This window comes from Pipistrellus hanaki (genome assembly GCF_964339955.1).
Source record: "Pipistrellus hanaki genome assembly, chromosome: 9".
Classification (NCBI taxonomy): domain Eukaryota; kingdom Metazoa; phylum Chordata; class Mammalia; order Chiroptera; family Vespertilionidae; genus Pipistrellus; species Pipistrellus hanaki.
Genome location: NC_140511.1, coordinates 40,743,898 through 40,754,637, shown reverse-complemented (window position 1 = coordinate 40,754,637; position 10,740 = coordinate 40,743,898). Strand labels below are relative to the sequence as shown.

The 10,740-nt window shown below is 41.7% G+C and overlaps 1 protein-coding gene across 1 annotated transcript; it reads left to right on the top strand.

Moving 5' to 3' along the window:
• The first annotated feature begins 58 nt into the window (after positions 1-58).
• On the top strand, positions 59-2,818 carry GVQW3 (GVQW motif containing 3). Its single transcript, XM_084893443.1, is given in 2 exon segments — positions 59-1,156; positions 1,158-2,818. Coding segments are annotated over 2 exon segments (630 nt in total). The 5' UTR covers positions 59-590; the 3' UTR covers positions 1,222-2,818.
• The last annotated feature ends 7,922 nt before the right edge of the window (positions 2,819-10,740 follow it).

Genomic DNA, 10,740 nt, shown 5'->3' with positions numbered 1-10,740 from the left:
TGGTGAGGCGGAGGCGGGGCCTGCCCGGCGGAGGGAGGGCACTGCGCATGCGGGCGTGTCTCCCGGGGACGCTAGAGCTGGCGGGTGCGAGGCCCCTCCGGTAGGTCTGCCGTGCGCGGGGTTCTGCACCTCGGAGCCCAGCTTGCACGTTCCATCACTGGTGCTTCTCCGCTTGCTCAGGATACCACCACGTAGGCCTCTGTTGCAGAAATCGCCAGGCTTCTAAAGGGCCGCAGGCTCGGGCCGACCTTGGCGACAGACTTGAGCGTTCCCTGCAGATCTGCGTGCACGAGTTAGTTGCAGACGTGGGTTTGCAGAAGGTTTCATTTTGCCCCAGTGTTGCAGCTACTCCTTGGCACCATTAGCTTCTCAGAACGGGCTTCCCCGGCCTCGACTGAAAGCTGAGGTGTGAAAACTCAGAAAAGCGGTTGTTATTCTTTCCGGGTGAGGCTTCCACAGAGAATCAAGAAGAGGGAGCACCCTGATTCCCTTGCAACCGGATAGAGACCTGTCCCTTTGGGTAGAGATCGGTCTCTTTGTCTTCCCCCTCACAACCGTGACCTGTTAACGTTCCCGTATTTGCCAAAAAAATGAGTGACCGCTATCTAGAGCAAAGGATGAGTATAAAATTTTGCGTGAAAAGGAACAAGTCTGTAAGTGAAACCCACTACCTTTTAAAAGAAGCGTATGGGACTGAGGTCATGTCGAGGGCCAGAGTTTATGACTGGCACAAAAGGTTTAAAGAAGGGCGGGAAGATGTTCGAGATAATGCCCGGAGTGGCCGTCCAGTGACCCACCGGACAGATGAAAATATCCAGAAGGTCAAGGACTTGGTTTATTCAAACAGGCATTTAACAGTGAGGATGATGGCTGAAAAGTTAAATTTAGACAAAGAAACTGTTAGACTTATTCTGAAGGAAAACTTGAACATGAGAAAAGTTCCTGCCAAAGTTATATCGGGTATTCGGAAGGGTGATCCTAAACCTCGGAAACTTGACTTTCTTTCTGATCGTTCCAAAGAAAGTAGGAAAAATGGCTTGTGTCTGAAGAAAGAGGTAGCAAGTTCTGTAACATGGAGTCACCTCCGGTGCGAAGCTGGTGGGGAAATGCCACTGCCTGTATCTCAACCCAGAACCCACTCTGCTGCCAGCCAGTCCCAAGGCCTCCCCTTCAACAAGCCTTCCCCCCAGGGCAGCTCAGGATTGGTTCACCCTGTGGTGACAGGACCTCCCCGGAGGGAGCTGAACTTGAGCTAGAAAGCTGCCTCGCTGTTAGGCACCTTCATTTACTGCTTCTCTACATTCAATCTTGTCTGCCACCCCCCATGCCATGGCTCTCCTAGTTACTCTGCTGGACTGTTGGGCCCGCCATCTTCCTTGCTGTTCTCCACAGCTTTGAAAAATCTTTGGCTGTTAACTTCCAATGTTTGCTTGTTCTTGGTTTCTTTTACTTAACAAGTTTGGATCTCTTCACTGCCCAGGCCTTAGATCATTGTGGCTGTCCTGTTCCTATGTTCTTAACGTTCTGCCTCAGGGGGTCACACCGGTGAGAGGTGGGAGCAGGATCTCCTGCTGGAGTCTATATCTGCCTAGGGAGGCATACTCTTCTGGGAGGGACCCCAAGAGAAGGCCTCCAGTTCCAGTCTGCTTCACAGTCAGGGCCAGAGGTATGGTCCAGAAGGGAGTGTCATGCTAATATAGTGAGCAATACTAAGGGTCAGTGCAGCCCAAATGATTCATTGTGACCTGCCCCACCTCTTCCCCCCCAACCCCCCCCCCCCCAATGGGTTGGCCAACCCATATTTATATTGATCTACCCCTCACAAAAGAGCTGGGTTTGTTTCATTTTAGTCCTGTGCTTTCGACCCCCCCCCCCCAATCCCATCCCTACTCATTTGGGGTATCTTCTCTGCTGGAAGAGGAGGATCTGATCCCTGAAAATATAAACCAGGGGACTCAAACCCAGGCTGTGCTGTGTGGGGAGGGAGACCAGGTGACACCCTAGATCCTGCATTAAGGGAGTCTGCTGTCTACGTGCTCATGCCGATACCCACACAGCAGCCTGATCTTAGTGACTATCACCAACATTTTCAAGTGCTTTTTGAGCACCTGTATTTTTAGAACTTTGCTGGGCACTGATAGTGTGACCTTATGATACAAAATCACCAAGTGCTGGGTAGATTGCATGGATGAGGTGGTTCTTGAGCAGGATCTATAAGGAAAGATAGAACAAGGGGCTAGGAAATTAGGGAGAGCTTTTCAGGCAGGTGGAACAGCATGAAGCTTGGAAGCTACATTAGTAAGAAAATGATGGTACTTTTGGCTGAAATAGCAAAGTCCAAGGAGGAAGATAATGGTATTGCAGAAGATTAACAATTTGGAATCATTTTACTTCCTCTCCTCTGCCCCAAACTCTATGCCAGTCTATGAATAGTGGATAGATTTAACCTACTTACTTGATTATAATAACCTACTTATTTGATTATTATCTCATCAACCCCTTCTCCCCAAAGCAATCTATATACTAGTAAGTTCAAACCCCTTATATTTTCCTGCCTCTCTGCCAGGACTTATGGAATGGATCTTTTCTCAAGTGGGTTCCAAGTAATGAAACATCTCAGAATGTCTGGTGGAGGTGAAGGATGATTGGTTATTAATACCCTGTTTCCCCGAAAATAAGACAGTGTTTTATATTAATTTTTGCTCCCAAAGATGCACTAGGTCTTATTTTCAGGGGATGTCTTATTTTTCCATGAAGAAGAATACGGTACACATTTATTGTTAAATGAAAATAAAGGAAATTTATTACCTGTATACGGTACGGTAGTACAGTAGTTGTCAACAGAAACCAGACAAACTGAATCCTACAGTATCAAGAATTTACTCATTTATTCGATGACAATCATGTCATCATCTTCTGGAACATCATAATAACAATCCAATTCCTAAATTTCCTGGTGAATTTCTTGTGACTCCATTTCTTTCAGAATCAGTGGACCAAATCTCTCATGTTTAGCCTAGGGGGGCCTTATTTTCGGGGGGATGCCTTATATTTCATTCAGAAGGAATCCTGCAAGTAGGTCTTATTTTCAGAGGATGTCTTATTTTCGGGGAAACATGGTAGCATTTCATAGGATTGCCCGATGCCTGTGTTTTACCCAAGGATTTTTACATAGAACAGCTCCTATTATTTAATTAGTGAGTAAACAATATTAGTTGATAGTAGAGTTTACTGTTATTCAACAGTTATTTTTAGTTCTTTCCATATCGTCAAAAAAATTACAAGTTCACCACTAATATCTCTCAGTTTTGAGGCACTCTGAAACCTAGATTTTTTTCCACAAATAAAAGATAACGTGCAAGAAAACTCAAACCAAGCCAGATATATAGACTTCTACCTACTTAGTGATTTCTAGGTCTTCTATTTCTGGACAGTTACATCTTCCTACATCAGATGAGATCCGGAGTTCCCCACAGGCACTCTACACTACATTCTGGAACAAAAGCCCTGTGGCTGTTTAGTGCAACTGTGTGACAACTTCATATTTAAAAAAAAAAATTACTGAATTTGTTGGGATGATGTTGGTTAATGAACCTCATGTTAATCCTTAATAGTTGCAGAATTGTGTACTCCTGGGCAAGGGCCAGGATCCCTTAACAGTACCTACAGACATTATCTTCAACCTATTATAATACAGAGGTCCTGAGATAACTTATATCTGGACTTATTCCCATCCTGTGCACAGAGCTGGAGTGACCATGCTGGAGTGTAGGGTACCAGGAACAATGTTGGCCCCTTCAGGGTTTGGACACAGCAACCGGAAGCAGGTAATCAGGACTATTAACTCATTGTTTCAAGTAGCTATACTGAAAATGACTTAATTTATTATCTTAAGATCCTGTCCTGAGTAGAAGTCAAATGACTGCTTGAACCCAATACCATTTGCAAAGTTTCCTAGAAAGTACTCAATGAGATGATAACCCTGTTGTACCTCAGATTTTGCGGAAGTAAAATTACTGCCCAAACATTCATTCAGAGCAAACCACACGTGACTGTTCAGAATCACTAACCCCCAGGCTAGAGCATGATCTAGAAGTATCCTCACCTAACGTTTTTTTTTTTTTTTGCCCTGGCCTGCACCTTGCAGCCTGAGGCTCTTGAGCTCCTGATCCTATAATCTAAGGGACCCACCCATCACCATGCCCCAGGCTCTTGTCCTTGGGTTTTCTCAAACCTCTCTCAATTTATTCTTCATCAGTTTGCTCCTGCTTCTCCGTTTCCCTCGTGCTTTGTTTTCTGGTTCTAGACCACACCTCCCTCCAGTAGCTGCTTTGGTCACTTTGGTGTGCTGCCTTCAATTGCCCTTTTGGTCATTGTTTTTCACTCACCGTGCAACTAACTCCACTCTCTCCTGGGTTTTTGTTTTTTTTTTTTTTTTTTTTTTTTTTTTTAAATATATTTTATTGATTTTTTACAGTGAGGAAGAGAAAGGAATAGAGAGTTAGAAACATCGGACATTGATTCATCGATCAGCGGCCTCTTGCACACCCCCTTCTGGGGATGTGCCCGCCACCAAGGTACATGCCCTTGACCGAAATGGAACCCGGGGCCTTTCAGTCCGCAGGCCGATGCTCTATCCACTGAGCCAAACCGGTTTCGGCTCTCTCCTGATTTTTGATCCCCCTTCCAGCTCCTACTTCAGTCCTCGGTAAGGAAATTGTTCCAGCCCTGGCCCCAGGAGGCCTTCCTATCTTTAGAAAGTGGGATGGGCAACATGGGGGAATGTGTTCTTTTGTTTTTGTTTTTGATAAGGGGCCTGCAGAGAGGAAAAAAGCTTCTTTCCTCTCCCTTAGCCACTCCCCAGCAGTAATCAGTGTTACCAGTTCCTTAACCAGTTAACTGCCACGATATTTTGAATTTAACTTAAAAAGGTCCACTTCTGCTGAGACTGGTTTGGCTCAGTGGATAGAGCGTCGGCCTGCGGACTTAAAGGTCCCAGTGTTCGATTCCAGTCAAGGGCATGTACCTGGTTGCGGGCACATCCCTAGTGGGAGGTGTGCAGGAGGCAGCTGATCGATGTCTCTCTCTCATCGATGTTTCTAACTCTCTATCCCTCTCCTTTCTTCTCTGTAAAAAATCAATTAAAAATAAATAAATAAATAAATAAATAAATAAATAAAGGTCCCCTTCTTTCGTCTATAGTTGCTATGGCATACAAATAGTTAAGGAGGCAATTGATTATCTCTGGTACTCAAGAGAAATTTTTTAGAGATGTAACAGCCAAATTCCATTCTCATAGCAACTGTCTTTTCCTCTGCGGGAGTAGCTCCACCTAACCACAGGAGGTGCAGCCTCGCTCCCTGTAGGATGTCCGGAGGAGAGCTGGCCATCTGCAAGCCTTGACCATAATTTTCGAACTTAAAATGACCAATTAATGAATCTCTTTGGCTTTCATGCTGATCTCCCTTCCCATCCCCATTCTGATTCAGAATCCACATGGACTGTTATGTGCCACAGCTGGAAGTCCAGGAGAACTAGAACAAAGTTGTGAACTCAAATTGTTTCAAGTAGCTATAATGCAAAGGACTTAATTTATTACCTTAGATCCTGTCCTGAAACAATGCTATGTTGGTAGAATAAACACTTTGCAGGGCAGATTATCCCATCATTGATTTTATCCAACTTTTCCACCCATTACCCCACCCTACCTTACTCCACCTGATAATCAAAAACTTAAAGAATAAAATGTTCACAGATCTTTGGTTTTGAAAAATGTGGATAATTCTGCAGTCTTCCGAATTCTGCCACGGCTTTGAATCCTCATTGAAATGTGATTGGGAAGAATGTGTACCTGGGACCTGCTTTCCCGAGCCCTCCTTTCAGATCCATTTCCTAGTCAGAATTCACGTTTGCCACTGGATGTGCCCAGATAAATCTGGATGATAAATGATTTGAAGACATCTAGTAAAGAAGTGTGGCACTTTTGGGGAACAATCTGACTGTATCAACAACTGTTCAACCTGCCTGCTAAATAGATATCATTACCATCAAATCTTACTAGTCTTGGGATTGCATCTCACCAGAGTCCCATGTGGCTCAATTAGTAAGAGCTTCCTTTGCTGCTGGAGCTACATATGAAACCCTATGTCCTAACGTGTCTTAGTTGGGTCAGACCTCTCAGATTTTACAGGCTTTAAAATTCCTCCTGGGCAATCCTCGTGTATTTATCCTCTCTACCCTCTGGCTTATTAGATCCTTGCAAATACTATCCCAGCTGCATCACCTTTCTCCCGGTATTGATATTCAGAAAGAAACAAAACAAAAAAATCTGTAGTGGGAAACTTTAATCCCTCCAAGGACCCACTGAGGTCTAGTGAAGGGGTCAAAAAGGAAATGTTTTAGGATTTGTGGGCTATACAGTTTCTGATGTAACTACTCAGCATTTTATTGCAAAAGCAGACAGCTAATCAGGAAACAGATGAGCTTGGCCGTGTTTTAAAAAACAAACAAACTTTATTTATGGATACTGGAATTTTAATTTCATATAATCTTCACATGTTACAAAATATTTTTTTATTTTTTCAAACATTTAAAAAGATAAAAAGAATCATTTTTACTCTCCTTAGCTCACATACTGTAGAAAAACAGATGGTGGGCTGGATTTGGCCCAGGGACCATAGTTTGCCGACTCTTGGTCTAGTGCAGGTGTCAGCAACCTACGGCTCCAGAGCCGCATGCGGCTCTTTTGAAGCTTTGCCGCGGCTCCACAGGGCCGATAGCAGGGGGTGGTGGGTGGCGGGGAGCTGTATCACTTACCTTTGCTGAGCTGGAACAACCGGAGTGGCTGGAAAAATTACATTTTATGGTAGACATGACAGCATATCTAAACACACTAAATACAACCCTTCAGGGGAAAGGAAGCACAGCCCTGCACATGCTGGAGGAGGTTTTGGCATTCGAGCACAAGTTGACAGTGTTTGTCAAAGATTTACAGAGAGATACACTGTCTCACTTTCCCTCTTTGAGAGTTCAAACAAAGTCATGATACGATAAATTTGGAATATTTGAAGTCTGTAATCACCACAAAGTTTGTTTGGGAAACGATTCTGTGAGTTCAGAGAGGAAAAAACCACATTATCCTTCCCTGTCACTCCCCTGGCGATCGATCCATCCCTATTGAATATGACTGCATTTGCAGGTGTAAGTCAACCTGATCTTGAGATGGAACTGGCCGATATAGCCGACAAAGATATATGGGTGTCCAAGTTCAAATGCTTGACCGCTACTCTTGAGGATGTTGCCATTCTGGCCCAGAATCTTAAATGGAATGATATTGAAAACCTTTCCAAACAGGACAAACTTGTATTCGAAACATGGAATGCCATCCCCAACACTTATATAAGCATGAAAAAGTATGCATTTGGAGTCCTGTCGATCTTCAGCTCCACATATGTATGTGAGCAGGTCTTCTCCAACATGAACTATATTTAAAACAAACATTGATCACGCCTCACAGATGACAACTTGCAAGCCTGTGTGAAAATGAAGGTAACATCTTACAGCCCTGATGTGCAGACACTGTGCACTGAGGTTCAGGAGCAAAAATCCCATTAACCAGGTAAATTAAATATTTTAATTAGCTATTAATTTGCAAAAATATATTTTTCATTGTTAAGTGAAAAAGTCCTTTTTTTCTTCAGATTGACAGCTAACTGCACGATCCGGTATATAGCATTAAGGTAAGAAACAATATATGCAGTGTTATATTTGTTTTAAATGTCGCAATGGTTTTGCGGCTCCCAGGTTTTTTTTTCCTTCGGAAACGGGTCCAAGTGACTCTTTATGTCTTAAAGGTTTCAGACCCCTGGTCTAGTGTATATAAAGAGTATCTATAAAATGACAGATGATCAATTCTTTTCCATCAATATGCTTGCTACTGCCAAATTGGTCTGGTGGTGTCTGACAATTTACTATACACAAATTGCAGAATATTGATGGGAATCTTCATGGTGCCAGGGGCTTGAAGTAGAGCTGAATGATAGACTATTTTACTTTGACCTTATTCTGATTCACAAAATAAGTTTTGTGCTCTTTTTGAAAAAAGAAAAAAGAAAAGAAAATGATAATGTTATTGCATGTAACATTATTATATTTAAGATCATTTTTCTTGAAATGTTAATGTTTATTGTATGTAATATTATTATATTTAAAATTGTTTTTCTTGAAATAAAAAAGCAAACAAAATATTTTTTAAAAGTTAACAAAAAGTGATATTATACAAACTACTGCCTATATATGCCCTTGCAATATCTCAAAAAAATTTTTGTTAATATTGCAAATGATACCACATTGCAACCAATGATAATAGAATGAACTAAAGGTAGTTTCAAAATATTCCTAACCTCTGGCAGCATTTGAATAAATTTGTCACCCATGAAAGTGACTATATGGAAGTGTCAAACTCACTGAATTATATTTTTTGCATGCATGTAAAAAAATTATATATATTTGCAACTGGTGCCAAGATATGTCCTATTAGATGTGTTTACTTGTTTTTCCCCTAAAGAGAGCTCTATTGTGTCACCTTCATTTAAACTGATTTTCCAAAGTTGAACTAGAATCTCAGGATTGAATGGACCTTTACAAGGGTAACCCAGCTAGTCATGTTTCCCTTGAATTAAAGAGTAACTCAATCCCACAGCTGCTGAAAAACTGCATCTGAAAGAAGATTCTGTGTTAACTCAACAAATTTTTATTGAGCAGCTGTATGTGCCAGGTGCTGTCCTGTGTGTGCAGGGGTAGAGCAATGTACAAAAAGGACACAGTCCTTAGATCTGACAGTCTGAAATCTAATTATATTGCTCCACTTCCATGAAACTTGTTCCATGAGCTCACACTAACTCATTGTTAATTGCATACCTGGAAATAGGTATGACCTTTGCCACAGACCTCTATATGTCCCACTTAAATTTTATTATCCTTTAGACAGATCTATGCTGGTAGAAAAACACACTGGCAATGCTGGAAGTGTAAATTGGCAACGGCCTTCTGAAAAGCAATTTGGCAGTATCATTCAGGAGTTTTAAAAATGTTTATATCTTCTGATCCTCTAATTCCCATTCTGGGAACCTGTCCCAAAGAAATAGTCTCAAACGTGGGTGGAATTTATGCTTAACAACCCAGAAGTTCAAGAGTAGAAAATTGGTCATATAAATTATGGTGTGACTCTACAATAGACTATTATGCAATCCTTATAATTAATGTTTATGAAGAGTTAACACTGCCTGGCAAAATGTTTATAACGTTAAATGAAAAGAGTAGTATACAAAATTATATATATAAATCCAAACATGTTTTTAAAATGACTAGGATGTTGGAGGATGAGTATTTTTTAAATTCCCTGTTTCTTATCTTTTCAAAAATATTTCCAAAATACGATTACTTTCATTATCAGAATAAAACAGTGGCACCAAAAGTTGGTAATGGAAAGAGTGAAGCCAAACCACTAGCTTGATCCATGAGCAATCAATTAACTGGCTGAGTTGGCACAGGCTGTATGATACTGAGTTGGCAGCAGGAGTGGTCCAGAAGGGAAAGAGTCTGCCCCAGAGAAGAAGGGATGGGCCAGAATCCCTACAGAAAACCAGAGTGATATGATATGAAAAGACACCACAGTGGCATGCTTCTGTCATGTAGTCCTAAGTCCATGGTCGGCAAACTGGCTCACGAGCCACATGCGGCTCTTTGGCCCCTTGAGTGTGGCTCTTCCACAAAATACCATGGCCTGGACGAGTCTATTTTGAAGAAGTGGCGTTAGAAGAAGTTTAAGTTTAGAAAATTTAGCTCTCAAAAGAAATATCAATCGTTGTACTGTTGATATTTGGCTCTGTTGACTAATGAGTTTGCCGACCACTGTCCTAGGTAGGTAAAGGAGCATGTAGCAACCAAGTATATTTTGACAAGTGGAGAAGGATATGAAATACCCCTGGGTGAAATTAACCTTGTTTGGATTTCATTCTTACATTCTCTCATAAAAGTAAATATTCTCAAGATGGATTTTGCTACAAGTGACTCACTGAAGAACCCTTGAGCCTTCCGTATGACGTCTTTAGGACAGGCATAGCTTTCAATGTGCCAAGTCTACTTCTCCCATGCTAGGACACTCAGGCAACATGGATACACACAGGGATGTTAGCTATTCCATACTGAAAATACTACTCACATGTCATGTTGTAACATACAAAACCCTAAGGTTTGCAAAAGTTATTTTGTTGGTATCCAGAATTACTGTGCTTTTATTTATGTCTGAAGAGTAATCATTTTATGGAATTTTAAAGAGATAAATGATATAGATAATGCCTATCCATAGATGAAGTTGTTGTTATGCTGGGAAAATGTGTCCTTCATTGTTGCTTGAGCAAAATTTATCATTAAAATGCCAAATATATCTTTTAAATGACATTTCAAACTTTCAAATGAATACACGAGGTTTTTCTGTTTTGTTTGTTTTTTAAATATATTTTATTGATTTTTTACAGAAAGGAAGGGAGAGGGATAGAGAGTTAGAAACATCCATGAGAGAGAAACATCGACCAGCTGCCTCCTGCACCATCCCCACTGGGGATGTGCCCGCAACCAAGGTACATACCCTTGACCGGAATCGAACCTGGGACCCTTGAGTCCGCAGGCTGACTTTATCCACTGAGCCAATCCGGCTTTAGCATGCATGAGGTTTTATAG